The 15,449-nt window shown below is 36.3% G+C and overlaps 1 protein-coding gene across 8 annotated transcripts in view; it reads right to left on the reverse strand.

Moving 5' to 3' along the window:
* Rasal2 (RAS protein activator like 2) overlaps nucleotides 1-15,449 on the reverse strand; it is a 258,171-nt gene that overhangs the window by 99,634 nt on the left and 143,088 nt on the right. The window contains exon 1 of one of the 8 annotated variants that reach the window (XM_070034393.1): nucleotides 9,958-10,699. The exons of the other annotated variants lie outside the window; for them this stretch is intronic. Within the exon in view, the coding sequence (XP_069890494.1) occupies nucleotides 9,958-10,201 (244 nt within the window). The 5' untranslated portion in view covers nucleotides 10,202-10,699. Of the gene's footprint in view, nucleotides 1-9,957; nucleotides 10,700-15,449 lie in introns of those variants that run through there. 8 annotated transcript variants of the gene reach the window in all.

The raw sequence follows: 15,449 nt of genomic DNA on the forward strand, positions 1-15,449 counted from the left end.
ACAAGAATATCCTAGCCAAGAAATACACAGAAGTGAGGCAGTCAGGTAAAGAGTTACTTATTTAATAACAAAGTGTATTGATGAAAAAAATGAACAAAACAGGAAAACAAGTTATCAAGAAAATTTACTACTGATTGCTGAATAAGACAACTGACAGAAACTCTAAAAATAAGATACCCTTTAATAATCTTAATGTAATATTCAATACACCTAGTGAGGAGACAAATATTTACACAATTCCAATAGCATTAAGCTCCAATTTTGAAAAGGACAATCTCTAACAAAGCACTGATTGATCTAAAATGACTGTTTTGAGCATTTCAACCAAGTTATTTGTAAGATGTTTTTAACCTCATAGCTTCTTTTGCTTGTGTACTGGGGCTGTTCAAGACAGGTATGTAAGTCACTATGTAGTAGCCCAGGTTAGTTTCTAACCCGGGATTCCCCTGTTTTACTACCAATGTACCAGGATTACAGGCATGTACCACCATGCCTGGTCTCCTAGCTTTACTTTGATGAATTATATTTTGTTATTCATGGTAGATGAATCCCTTTAGATTTCTTCTGATAGGCTCCAAGACTTTTATCTTAACTTTTTCTTAAATTAATTTAGTTCTATATGTTTATCTATTAATATTTCATAATATCAAGTCTAGTCTGATGTACAGATACACTCTAAGACAGTTAAGCTTTTTCTATAATTGATCCAATAATTTTTTGATACAATAATTTTTTACTATATAATTACAAATTTTATTTTCCACAATAATTTTTTGTTTTGTTTTTGGTTTCTTTTTAAATTTACTTGTTATTTTAAAGGTGATGTACAGAGGGATTACCATTACATGAGTTCAGGTAATGAGTGCATTTCCTTACATACAGTGTCTTCCCTTCCCTCACTCTCCCCCAGTCCCTCCCTTGTTTCTATCCACAAGTTAGTTCATTTTCATCAGTGTCCAGCCCCCTCCACTGCTGCGCTTTTCCACCCTTTTTCTCTCAAGTTTTGTATCCTCCTTCTACTCCTGAAGATAGACACATGAATACAGCATACATAAAGAAGACAGAATCATTAAGAAATAAAAAATTTTAAAGAGATCTAATTTCCATATCTTAGAGTTTGTTTCTATCTATGCGCGCGCATGCACAGACACACAGACACACAGACACACAGACACACAGACACACACACACACAGACACACACACACACACACACACACACAGGGGCATGAAGGGATTATGCCTTTGTGTTCCTCTCCTAAGAGTATCCTCTTTTTAGTGTCACTGTCTAGAATCCTGTATAATTTCTGATATCCCAGTGTATTTTAGAACTTATTTCCACATAGCCAAGAGAACATGGGCTGTTTGTCTCTCTGAGCTTGGCTTACCTCACTTAAACATAATGTGTTCTAGTTCCATCCATTTCCTTGCAAATGACATAATTTTATTCTTTTCTAATGGCTGTGCAAAATTCCATTGTGTATAGGTGCCACATTTTTTGGATCCATTCATCATCTATTATGGGGTATCTGGGCTGCTTCCATATCTTGATATAATAATTTAATTATAGATATGATCTTATATTTTTGATACCACAATTTTAGTTTTCACTGATCATTTAATAAAGAATACTTAATATAATTATGTAAGTATTCTTAGTATTATTAGTAATTGATTACATCAAGGCCTTTAAAACTAGTTTATTTTTTTTTTACCCTCAAAGCAATATTAATAGAAGGTATTGAAAAGACAGAATATACAAGACAGGTTAGTTGGAAGGCTGAGACAGGAGGAACTTTTATTAAGTCCAGGAGTTTGAGGCTTTCTTAGTCAACACAGCCAGATACCTTCTCAGAGAAAAAGATGCAATGGGGAAGGAGAAAGGGAGGGATTAAACATATAAGAGTGTAGACTTTGGGGCTGGGAAGGTAGTTCAGTGGTACAGGACTTGCCTTGCATGCATGAGGCCCTGGGTTGGATTCCTCAGCACCACATAAGCAAAAAGAAAAAAGCCGGAAGTGGCGCTGTGGCTCAAGTGGTAGAGCGCTAGCCTTGAGCTGAAGAGCTGAGGGACAGCGCCCAGGCCCAGAGTTCAGGCCCCACGACTGGACCCCCCCCCAAAAAAAGAGTGTAGACTTTTACTATAAATATGGAAACATAATCATTTACTGAGAATTTAATGTAAAAATGGCACTGCAAATTAAACCAAAATTATTTATACTCAATATCATTTATTATTGAATGTAGTAAAAAAGGAAAGAGGAACCTGTCGTGGTGGTTTTTCCCTTTAACCACCAAACATTGTAAGTCTATCCATTTTGTCAAAATTTTCAATTATAATATAAATTGTTTATGATACTGTCCAATTTTAAGATTTTAATTTTTAGTAATTGTTTTTTTTACTTCTGTTATTATTTATACTCTGTCTACTGATCACATCTTGACACTTTTACCTATATTTAATAGAGTTTTTTTTTTTTTTGTCGGTCATGAGGCTTGAACTCTGGGCCTGGGTGCTGTCCCTGAGCTCTTCAGCTCAAGGCGAGCGCTCTACCAATTGAGCCACAGCGCCACTTCTTATTTAATAGAGTTTTAAAGGAACACTTCTTAGCTAATTGGGAGGTGGAAATTAGAGGATTGAAGTCTAAGGCCAGTAAAATGCCAGCTATATGGGAGGGGTAAAGAAGAGGACTGCAGAAGAAAGGAGACCCTAGCCAAAAAAGAACTGAAGTAAAAAGGGGATAGAGGTATAACTTAAGAAGAATGCTTGCCCAGCATTCTGAGGCTTGGACTTCAAATTCTAATACTGTCAGAAAAAAGTAAAAAGTAAAAAAAAATATTTCTTGACTTTACTGATTCTGTTCATTTGTTTTTAAATTTATAATCATCTGATCATACCTTTGTTATAAATTTCTTTTTCTTCCAGTTTCTGAATTGGTGAATTAGTGTATAGCTGATTAATTTTTAATCTTTCCCTTCTTCAATATAACAGAATATAAATTTCACTTAAAAATTATTTTAGCAATATCCCATGAATCTTGGTATACACCATTCAGTATCATTTCATTCTTAATAATTATAATTGTCATTATGTTTTCTTCTTTGAGTTACTTATAAGTAACTTTTAAAAATACTAGAGGGGGCCGGGAAGGTGGCTCAGTGGTAGAGTACTTGCATGCATGAAGCCCTAGGTTCAATTCCTAAGCAACACATAAACAGAAAAAGCTGGAAGTGACACTCTGCCTTAAGTGGTAGAGCACTAGCCTTGAGCTGAAAGGCTCAGGGACAGCACCCAGGCCCAGAGTTCAAGCCCCATGACCAACAAAATAAATACATAAATAAATAAATAAATAAATAAATAAATAAATAAATAAATAAATAAATAAAATACCAGAATAAAAGTTTTAATGTAATTTTCTACTGCTAATTTCTAACTTAGTTCAGCTATTAGAGAAGGCAATCTGTATGACTGGAGTTTGTCTACTACCAGTTTCTATAAAGATTTCATATATGCTTGAGAAGACTTAATTGTTAGAATCAGGAATCTACATGTCCATCAGTTCAAGCTTAATGTGGGTTTTAAAAACGCATCTTCTATATGTTTACTATTTTTCATAGATAAGATTGTACAGAATTATCAATTTGCTCCATATATTTCTACCAATTTTTTCATATAAAATGAGGTTTTCCTGTTGAACACATTTTATGCTTTAATTATTAAGAACTTTCTTGATTCCTACTAATTTTTTGACAGTCCCACTTTATCTCATTTTCATGGTTTTATCAGTTTTCTTTTCCCTTAGTATTTTTCTGGTGAGTTTTATCCCAAACTTTTCAATTTTCCTTGTTCCTTGTGATGGATGTCTCTCACTAATGCCTTTTGGGGGGGGCGGAGAGGGGGAAGATGAGGAGTGCCAGTCCTGGAGCTTGAATTCAGGGCTGTCCCTGAGCTGTTTTGTTCAAGGCTAGTGCTCTACCACTTGAGCTACAACTCCACTTGTGGCTCTTTGCTGGTTAACTGAAGATAAGAGTCTCATGGAGTTTCCTGCCACAGCTGGCTTTGAATCATGATCCTCAAACTTGGGCTTCCTGAGTAGCTAGGATTATAATCATAAATCATTGATGCCCAGCTTTCACTAACACATTAAAAGCAAATCCAGTCTGACAGTCTTGTGGTCTCTCTCTCTCTCTCTCTCTCTCTCTCTCTCTCTCTCTCTCTTTCTCTCTCTCCCTTTCTCTTTTTTTCTCTCTCACACACATTTTGTGTTTCAAATGCTTTTTCCTTATTTTATTTTTTTTCTTCAGATTGGTCAGGTATTAAGAGACTCATTTATTCTCTACTGCTTTTGAAATTAGAAACTCTACTTTCACTCTTTTAGCAGTTGTCTTTTACATTTTAACCTGAATTTACAGCCTAAAGTTGATCATTTCGATCCTTCTCTTGAATTGTTTAATAACCATAAAATATTTCAATCCCAATGGTCCCTTTCCTACCTCTGATATAGCATTGCTAGCCACCATTTTGGAAACAGTTCTGGTAAGAACTGTTTATGAATCCCCAGGAGATATTTTTCTTCCTACCTACCCTGCCAGTCCAGACTGAGATAAATAAGATTTGTCTATTTTTGTCAGTGAGCAGACTTTTCTTCACTTATTTCCACTTTCACTGAGGGTGTAACTCATTCAGACACAGTTCTAATTCCTCACTTTGCTTGGAGCTTTGGCCATGAGTTACCTCATTAGGCACTGAATCTTAACTCTCAGTAATTCTAAGATATGGCAAATGCCCCCAGGATAGTTATAGTTTTAGTCTTCTCTTCTTTTTCTTTCCTTCTGAAGAGTTGACTCATTTAAAGTTTTTGTTACATTAATATGGTGTTGTAGTTAATTCACTAATTTTCAGGATATTTAGTCCAATCATACCAGAAATAACTTTTTTTTTTGTGGTTAATTGGAGATAAGACTCTGATGGACTTTCCTGCCTGGGCTGGGGTCAAACTACAATCCTCAGAACTTAGCCTTCTGGGCAGCTGGGATTGCAGGTGTGAGCCACCTGCACCTGGCAGAATTCCAATTTTTGAATAGGTTTTCCACCAGATTAAGCGTAATTTTAAGAATTAGATAGTAAACCTGGCTTATGCCTATAACTCAGGAGGCTGAGAAATGAGCACAGTGGCTCAACACCAGCCCAGGAAGGAAAGTCTGTGCTATTCTTTTTTTTGTTTTTAATGTTTTTTATTGTAAAAATAGTGTACAGAGTGGTTACCATTACATGAATAAGGTAATGAGTAAATTTCCTATCAAGCATTGTTACCTCCTCCTTTGTTTATCTCCTACCATTCCTTCCCTCCCCACCTCCCCAAAGTTGTAAAGTTCATTTTCAACATAGTGTCTTGTACATCTCATTGTTACAATGGGTAAAACTGTATCCTCATTTCAGCATTTTGTTATTTCCCTTCCTCTCCACAAATTAGAAAAATCTATATACAAGATGCAGGGCACTGACATCAAATACAGTGAAAATACCATGGGGGAAGAACATACAAAAGAAACAAAAAAAAATCACATAGTACATTTAAAATACATTAAAAACAATAGCTAGAAAGAAAAAAAAGCAGTTGTATCCCTATCTTGGGGTTCATTTCACTTATCTTATATGGTCATATGTACATAGATTTTGACCTTTTCTGCTTGTCCTAGACTTATAGTAGTTATTGCAAATAAGGGAAACCATGGGATTCATGTTTCTTTGGGCCTGGCTTACTTCACTTAATATAATTTTTTCCAAGTCTCTCCATTTCCTAACAATAGGATTTCAGAGAGAGAGAGGAGAGAGAGAGAGAGAGAGAGAGAGAGAGAGAGAGAGAGAGAGAGAGAGAGAGAGAGAGAGAGAGAGAGAGAGAGAGAGTCACATTTTCTTGATCCATTCATCTACTGAGGGGCATCTGGGTTGGTTTCATATCTTAGCTATGGTACATAATGCTGTGATAAACATCATTGTGCTGATAGCTTTAGTATAGCCTTGTTTGTGATTGGTTGGGTAAATGCCCAAAAGTGTGATTGCTGGGTCATAGGGGAGCTCTATGTGGAGTCTTTTGAGGAACCTCCATACTGCTTTCTAAAGTGGTTGAACAAGTTTACACTCCCACCAACAATGCAGTAGGGTTCCCTTTTGGCCAAGTCTGTGATATCCTTTTCTCCAATTAACTATTAAAAAGCCAGAAGCAGAGCTGTGGATCAAGTGTTACAGTGCCATCCTTGAGCAGAAAAACTAAAGGACAATGGTCAGGCCCTGAGTTCAAGTCCCAGTGCTGGCATTAATAAAAGAGAAAAAAAGGAAGGAAAATAATTAGACAATAGTTAGATAAGGGAAGCATGAGTTAAATGGTAGAGGGTTTGCCTAGAGGTTCTGAGTTAAAATCCTAATAATGCCAAAACAAAATAGACAGCAGTTGCCAATGCCAAATAATGAGTTATTATTTAAGTCACTTAGAAACTGTAGAATGTTTAAGATGTTAAAATTCAATCCTTTGAATGTAATTATTCTAGTAATCTCATTCCTCATTAAATTACTTCACTTATGAAATCATATAATTTAAATTCAGTTTACAAAATGTAAAGTGGTAAGATCTACACATAATACTTTTTCCCTATAAAGTAAGAAGTAGAAACTTGGAAAAATCAATCATTATGTACTGAAAAAGCAACTGCAAACAAATAAAATTTGTAGAGCTGAGACTAAAAGTAGTAAAATAGGAAGAAAGGGAGTATCTAATGAGTTATTATAACTATTTTGAAAAGGACTGAATTTCAAACTTAGGAATCTGGGTAGCACTTATTCATTCAGAGGAAGTGCAGTGAGGTTTTGTTGGTTGTTTTTTCTCCCCTTTTACAGAGGTTTGAACACAATGCCTCACATTTGCTAGGCAGGTGCTATACTACTTGAGCCGTGCCCTGAAACTTTAGGTCTTTTTATTCTGACAAGACTTGTCACTTTCTGCCTGGGGCTAGCTTTAACAGTGATCCTTCTACCCCGATCTCTTGTTTAGCTGGGATGATAGCTAGTTTGTTTGTTGAGAGAGGGTCTGAAATCAAAATCCTCTTGATGTCTGCCTCATCATTAGCCTGTTACAAAAGGTTTTACAGTGACACCCTAAATACCCTTCAACTTTTATCTTGCATTACTTCTTCACATGAACTCCATTCCTTTTAAGTCAGTTTACTCATTGGGCCTGAAAATAATTTAATATTCCTCATGACACTAGTTTCATACAAAAATCCCCCAACATTTTCATAAAAATGTATTCTGTCTGACATTCACATTGAATCCTATCTTTTAAAGAAAAACTATATTGTTCTGTATCAGAAATGAGGTGACCTTTCTTCAAACTCTCATAGCACTTTTCACCCAAAAATATAATTTCACAATCAAGTACTACTTTATTTTCTCTGTAGCTATCTCACATTATTATTTAATCCTTCACATTATTTTTTATATATTCAGGTTTATCCTCAGCCAAACTTTGTTACTCATAGAAGCTTTATAATTTTCTGAATCCAACAGCAGTACCTATTAGTGTCCTGAACATTCTTTGTACTCATGAGCAAAATTTGAAGCAGGGTTAGAGTGTTGGAAGGCTGAATGTGGGCACTGCTAATAGGAAAAACAGCATGTGTGATGGCAGGAAAGGGAAATGTTTGTTAAAGATATAGAAAATCAATTTAATTTTTGGAGTCTACCCAAACAGTGAATGGGAGTGCCAGAATAAGTTTCACAGTAGATTTTTAACTTTGAATGATAGGTGATGAGGAAACCACGGGTGTTGAGTAAAATAATGGACATGGTATGGTTTCATGAAGTTTCACCAAATCAGCAGTGTGCCAAATTAATAACAGAGCCTGAACATCAGGTAAGTGGTTATTATCCAGAAGTGAAGTAGAGCTTAACTAATACAAAGAATTTTTCTTGCACTTCCTTTTAGAGGAAAATTTGGCTTCAAATTCCTTTGACAACAATAAAAAAAAATGAAGCAGAGTTTGACAGGTTACTTGACATATGTCTTGATTTCTTTCATCTTGTATTTACCTTAAAGCAAATGTAACTGTTTTTCTTTGGTCTCTTCAATGGAAAAAGCATGTTCTCACTAATGGTAACTAATTAGCAACAACAACAACAAAAATCCTCCATGAAGAAGGTTTTGCTTAATCCTTAAGCTATCACAAACTGTATCTTTTGTTCCTAGTTCTTATTAAATTTTTGTTCATTCACAAATGCAAAGGCCTACTACCTATGGATTGACGAAAGCTTTAATCCTAAAATTAATTTTTTTTTGCAGTAGAGAATAGGACATACAGTTTTCTATTCACAGCAACCAAACTTTTTTTTAATAGTCTTTGAGTAGAATCATGACTTGCACTTACCTATGTTTCATCTATTACATATGCTAAGGTTTCTCTCCATTAGGTAAGTAACTGGAAATTGATTACTTAGAAATCAATGTAATATAGAAATTTACATCTCTTCTAAGAAAGTTCTAAGTACCTCTCCTCCGTATAAAAATAACCTCCATTTGTGGACAAATTGGAGCAGAGGTAGGCAAGGAACCACTGTAATGCCTTTTTTTTTTTTTTTTAAATGCTCATCTGTTTACTTGATCAAATTCTTTTTAGGCATAGTGAGATAATAATGGTAGAAGTATTTCAGGCCAGAAAAATTAGGTATCAAGAGCAAGGAGCTTTCATTTCCTGTGATGCAGTAGGATCTAGGTTATTACTATTACTTAAGAGATATTTGAATTTGCGTTTCTTCTCTATGTTTTTCTAACTTATTTTCCCATCTATATTTGCATGTGTTATGGGAGGGGAAAGGGAAACAAATAGAATGAGACTGGCTTCAAAGAAACCAAGACTCAAAGGTATACATATTTCTTAAGGTAAATGAGGCTATGACAAGTGTGAGTATTTTAACACCTTAAAATACCTATTCAAATGCAAAATCAGAAAAGACTTGATTAGGATGGATTAGAATGACCCTTTAGCCTAAACTACACAAAAAAGAAATAATTTATAGAATGTTAAAATTGACAACAAAATTGTATGAAATAAAAACAAAAAGAAACTTAGGCTAATTATAAGAAAGATGTTTAAACAATAACAGCCATATCTTTTGAACTGGCAGAAGACAATTCATAGGTCTTAGAGAATATTAATGTGGAATTAATTAGGAGATCACCTAAATTTTACCTATTTAAGGTAAAGGTATATATAAAATAAAGGTATGTGTATGACAAAATTTACAAATAAGATAATCTAAAGTAAATACTAAGGAACTGAAGTACTTGCAATAGGATTACTTTGTTAAGTGTCAAGCTTTCCTATCAGTTTAGCTATGACTGGGTTTATAACCTAAATTTCCTACAATCATCAATTGCTACTTGAAAATTTATTAGAAAGCATCTGTTAATGCTAAGTTAAAGCAATAGCTGGTCCATATGTCCTATTTTATATGCTTAGAAAAAGCATTACATATATTTCACACCTTGCATAAAAGCTACTTCTTGAATCCTTAGGTTGCCTTTTCATGCACAAAAAGCCAACTCCCTCTCTAACATAACAAGTCTCAATATCACTGTATTGAGAACTGAATTAAACAATAATCTACTTTGACTAGGAGAAGTTACCTAAACACCACCAACAGCTGGCCAGATGTCATGAGAACCTGTATGAAGCTAGTATTCTTTGTTAAAAGAAGGTGAACTGTTAGTCTCTTTTCATAGTGTTAAAGGCACTATTTTTATAGACAGCAACAAACTTGAAATACAAACAACTTAAACATATTTCATAATTCCTTCCCACTTAAAAAATACAAAGTGTATTTAGAGAATTTGGGGTATTATTCCCCAAAGTAAGAAAAGTTTGGACAATAAACAGTTAAAAGAACAAGAAAGCCCTACCGTACCCAGAAATGACAGGAGGCTCTTCTCTTCTTCCGTGCTACTATCCAACCACTCCGACACATCACCGGGAGAAAGGAGACTCATTCTCCAGCCAGAAAACTTTTCCATACAGAGCACAAATACTGAATGATGAAGTAGGGGGGGAAGGATATAGAGACTAAATTCTTGGGGTCCAATACTTAAATTGCTGGCTAGGCTGTAGTGATGAAAGAGAAAATGTGATCCTCCCTCCACTCTCTCTGACATCAATCTAATACAATGGTGGGGGTGGGGAAGGAAGGAAAAAAGAGGGTTAAAAAGGATGGTATAAAAGAAAGGAAAAGAGATTTTTCTCTTGGTGTTAAGCTTTAGCCAGAAAGCGAAAGTCAGAATGAAATTGAATGATTTATGTTTAGTAACAGGAGAAAGCACAGGAAAATGAAGAATAAAGACATTCAAAGAAAAAGAAACAGGTTCTTACACTGAAAGCAGCTTAAGCTAAATAACCAGACAGCACAATAGCTAATCAGTTAAGTAAAGCATATCATCAAATAAAAACAAAGGTGAAAGAACTAACTCAGCATTTTGTTTTGTTCTGTGGAGAAAGGTTTTCAAATTTCCTTTCAGGCATCCCTAAGAACTGCAAATCCCTAACCCCTTCCTGCTTTAGCGATTTCAACAGCATCCCAGCCCCTTTTAGGAAGATTTCCTGTGAGCAAAGGCAGGTTGATAAATCAGTGAATAGGAAGCTCTCATCCCTCCTTTTTTCTCCTCCTCCATTCCTCCCCCTACCTCGCATGGCGGCTGCATTGATCGACAATAATGGAATATGTAACACACTGCCAACAGCAACATTAAGGATATTACAAGTCCACTTCATAAGAATTCGAGCTGGTGGTCGGAACTTGGGGGCAATTCTAGGCTTCTGGTCAATAGCTCAGTTGTTCTTTGTGAGAAAGAAAGGGGGAGAGAGAGAGAGAGAGAGAGAGAGAGAGAGAGAGAGAGAGAGAGAGAGAGAGAGAGAGAGAGAGAGAGAGAGAGAGAGAGAGAGAGAGAGAGAGGGAGAGGGAGAGAGAGAGAGAGGAGAGAGAGAGGAGAGAGAGAGAGAGAGAGAGAGGGAGAGAGAGAGAGAGAGAGGGAGAGAGGGAGAGAGGGAGGGAGGGAGGGAGGGAGGGAGGGAGGGAGGGAGGGAGGGGGAGAGCTGAAATCTGAAAGTAGTAGAGAAGTAAGCTTGTTGGTCTGTCAACAGAGCAAATGTTTAATCAACTCCTGACACATTTATACTGCCACTATGAAGGAATCAGATTGGATGGATTTTTATATGATACACATCACATATTTACAAGGTTTGATTTAAGACTGTTTCACAGCTTTGCCCTTTCTTAACAGGAAGAGAAAAATAAAGATGTTCAGTGACCCTTAAATATTTCTATTATCTAAAGAATGATCAAGACTTGTTGCTATAATAAAACAATATTGTTAATAAAAATAGGGCCTCCTACATTAGCAAAATATTAGCTCTTCATAATCTAGCTTTCCCTTCAATTCTTGTAATCTACTCAGTGAGATTCTCATTGTTCAAGAATTACTATCTCACTAATACATCCTGAATTCATCCTTTTTTCCATTTACTTCAGCATTCATTATTTACAATTAATTAATTAATTAATTTTTTGGTGCCAATCCTGTGTCTTGAACTCAGGGCCTGGACACTGTTCCTGAACTTTTGTGGTGAAAGCTAGTGCTCGATCACTTTGAGCCGCTGCCCCATTCCTGGCTTTTTTGGGTAGCTAATTGGAGATGAAAGTCTCATAGACTTTCCTGCCCAGGCTGGCTTTTCTTTTCTTTTGTCAGTTGTGTGGCTTGAACTCTGGGCTTGGGCGCTGTCCCTCAGCTCTTCAGCTCAAGATGAGTGCTCTAACGCTTGAGCCACAGTACCACTTCTGGTTTTCTAGTAGTTTATTGGAGATAAGAGTCTCATGGACTTTCCTGCCTGGGCTGGCTTTGAACCACAATCCTCAGATCTCAGCCTCCTGAGTAGCTAGGATTACAGGCATGGGCCGCCAGCACCCAGCCTGATGTCCTTATTTTTAACTTGAATTCTAGTGTACTTTAAGTATAAGTTCCCTGGCCCTCTACCACTTGAGCCACAGCACCACTTCTGGCTTTTTTCTTTTTGCTTATGTGGTGCTGAGGAATCGAACCCAGGGCCTCATGCATGCAAGGCAAATGCTCTACCACTGAGCCACCTTCCCAGCCCTTATATTAATCTTTGTAATGCCAGTGGCTAGAGCAGTATTTTGTGTTTACAAGGAACTCACTAAATTGCAAAACTTTAATTTGCTTCTCTAAACATTTTAACAAATTCAGCCTGAATGTTTTATTACTTCTTTTTAAAATTAACCATTCTGACAGATATTTAGAAGAAGTTATAGCTGAACGTCAGTGACACATTCTATATATATTAAATATATCATCTTTATGTATTAAATAAGTTTATACTATTTTAAAATAGTATAAAGTGGTACTTAGGTTAGAAATGTGGCTTAGTGGTAGAGTGCCTGCCTAAGCATTCATGAAGCCCTTGGGTTCAATTCCTCAGTACCATATAAGCAGAAAATGCCAGGCGTGGTGTTGTGGCTCAAGGAGTGCTAGCCTTAAGCAAAAGGAGCTCAAGGATAGCGTCCAGGCCCTGACTTCAAGCCCCAGAACTGGCCAAAAAATAAATAAGGATATTAGTGATATTAGTAGTACTATTTTGAAGAAATCAAAATGTACTAACACGATCATAAAATGGGTACTCAAAGGCTAAACTGTCCAGAACTAAAGATAATGAAGTTCATTTGACATTAAAAATAAAATGCTAGCAGCAAATAGTAAATAGATAACTTCAGAAAAAGATCTAGAAAATGGCTGATATATAATTATTTTTAATTTTCCCATAAAATACAGTTAAAGTTTACAATTAATTTTACTTAAAGTGTATATAATTCTTGAAGTCTAGTATTTAGCAGATAATATGTCAAGCAAGTTCAAAATGGATGGATATCTAAGATTATGATTCTGAAAGTAAAATGAAAATCATTAGTATACCTTCTCTAATTATCTGTAGGCCCAGCAATAAACATTGTGTCACTAGTTATAACTGGTCAAGTGTTCCTAGATTTACAATGTACTAAGAAATACATGAAATGCTTTACATGTTTAACCTCATATACTCCTCATAACAACCCATAAGGTTTTATCAATTGGAAAGTTAAGGTTTAAAGAAGAGGCAAAAAAAAAAAAAAAAGAGGCAACTAATGTAGCCAGTAAAAAGGGATAATGTGGAGTTATTCTTATTCTAAACCACTCTGCAAATTAGTTTCTTTTCTACAGCACTTCTTGCCATTTTTCATGAGGCATGAAGAACAGTGATTAAGTGGGAACCACTTGAGTTAAGGATCTGAGAAGTTACAACGAAGTTGAAAAAACTATATAGAAATCCAGAGCCAACTGCAAAATTAGCAAAGCAGACCTCATAGTTCCTAATGGGAGGCAGTGAGAAGATCAACTTGAATTTTATAGTATTTAGACATTTGTTTTTACTCCTTTCCACTAATTACAGGCTCTGAAAATCAGATTCCTCTCTTATAAAAGAAGTTTTTTGGGGGCCAGTCCTGATGTGTGAACTCAGAACCTAAATACTGTCTCTGAGCTTCTTTTGCTCAAGACTAGAGCACTCTACCATTTGAGCCATAGCTCCACTTTCATCTTTTTTTTTTTTTTTGGTAGTTTATTGGAGATAAGAGTTTACATGGACTTTCCTGCCTGGGCTTTTATTGGAGATAAGAGTTTACATGGACTTTCCTGCCTGGGCTGGCTTTGAACTGTGATCCTTAGATCTCAGCCCGAGTTCCCAGGATTGGAGGCATTAGCCACCGGCTCCTGGCCAGGTCTGATTGTTTTTTACATGCATCTTCTTAACAAATGGATTCCACTGACTACTGCTAAAATGTTTAGTTCTTAGCTAAATGTTACATGATTGAACAAATAAATATATATTCTATGACTGATCAGGATATTTGACAAGGTTAATTTGATTGCAAAAGTATTTAACAAGGCTGTTTGATGCAATGTTTCAGTTAATTTTGCAATGGAAACTATGTCAATTTTTATCTATCTTTTAAAGTAAGTCTTTAAGGTAAGAGAATATAGCATAGTTAAGAGAAAATATAACACATACTGTTCAAAGTAGAATATCTAATTTGAATATATGATGCTTAGTAAGTTAATGGGCATAGCAAAGGAACAAATGTCAAAATACAAAGACAGCCTACAGATTTGATGTAAAAATAGGCAAAGGGGCTAGATAGCAGTAACTCATACCTATAATCCTAGATACTCAGGAGGCAGAGATCGGGAGGTTTATGGTTCAAGGGAAGCCTGGGGAAAAAAGTTCACAAGATCCCAAGTTCAACCAATAGCTACAACAGACATCTGCCATCCCAGAAACTTAGGAGGCTGCAATTGGAAGGACCATGGTTCCAGGGCAGCCACCAAGAAAAGGTTCTCAAAACTTCATCTCATCCAATAATAAGCTGGGCATGGTAGTGAGTCTACATCTCAGCTATAGCAGAATGCATAAATAGGAAGGCCATGGTTCAGACTGACCTGAGGTAAAAGTAAGACCTTGGTTCAAGAACAGATGGAGCGGGGCTGGGAAGGTGGCTCAGTGGTAGAGCGCTTGCCTTGCATGCATGAGGCCCTGGGTTTGATTCCCCAGCACCACATATGCAAAAAGAAAAAAAGCCATAAGTGGCGCTGTGGCTCAAGTAGTAAAGTGCTAGCCTTGAGCTGAAGAGCTGAGGGACAGCGCCCAGGCCCAGAGTTCAGGTCCCATGACCGGACCCCCCAAAAAACAACAAAAAAACAGATGGAGCAAAAAGGTCTTAAAGCACGGTTCAAGTGGTACAGAGCCTTCCTCTAGTAAGCCTGGAAGCCCCAACCCTAGTACTATCAAGAAACAAACATACAGACAAAAAAGGGGTAAAGGACTTGAATGGAATTTCAAAAAAGCAGATAAATGTGGCAAACAGATACTGAATCAGCCAAGGAACCCATAGACACATGAATTGTTAAAGAAAATATGGTACACATACATGATGTAATTTTAGTCAGGCATAAATGAGAATAAATTTATGTCACTTGCAGAGAAATGGATGAAAGTAGATTGTATCATATTAAGTGAAACAAGCCAGATTCAGAAAGACAAATAAACAAATACTGCATATTTTATCATGTATGTATGTATGGTATGTATACTTGTGTTATATATATATATAAGCATACTTAAAGGACATGAAAATAGGTGAACCTATTTGGCAAAAGAAAGGGGAGCAATGCATTGTAACAATGAGATGTACAAGACACTACGTTGAAAATGAACTTTACAAGTTGGCGGGGGGGGGGGGAGGGATGAGTTGGGGAGGTGGGGAGGGAAGGGATGATAGGGGAAAAACAAAGGAGGAGGTAA

This window comes from Dipodomys merriami, unplaced genomic scaffold (assembly GCF_024711535.1).
Source record: "Dipodomys merriami isolate MVZ:Mamm:240054 unplaced genomic scaffold, mDipMer1.0.p SCAF_24, whole genome shotgun sequence".
In the NCBI taxonomy this organism is placed as follows: Eukaryota; Metazoa; Chordata; class Mammalia; order Rodentia; family Heteromyidae; genus Dipodomys; species Dipodomys merriami.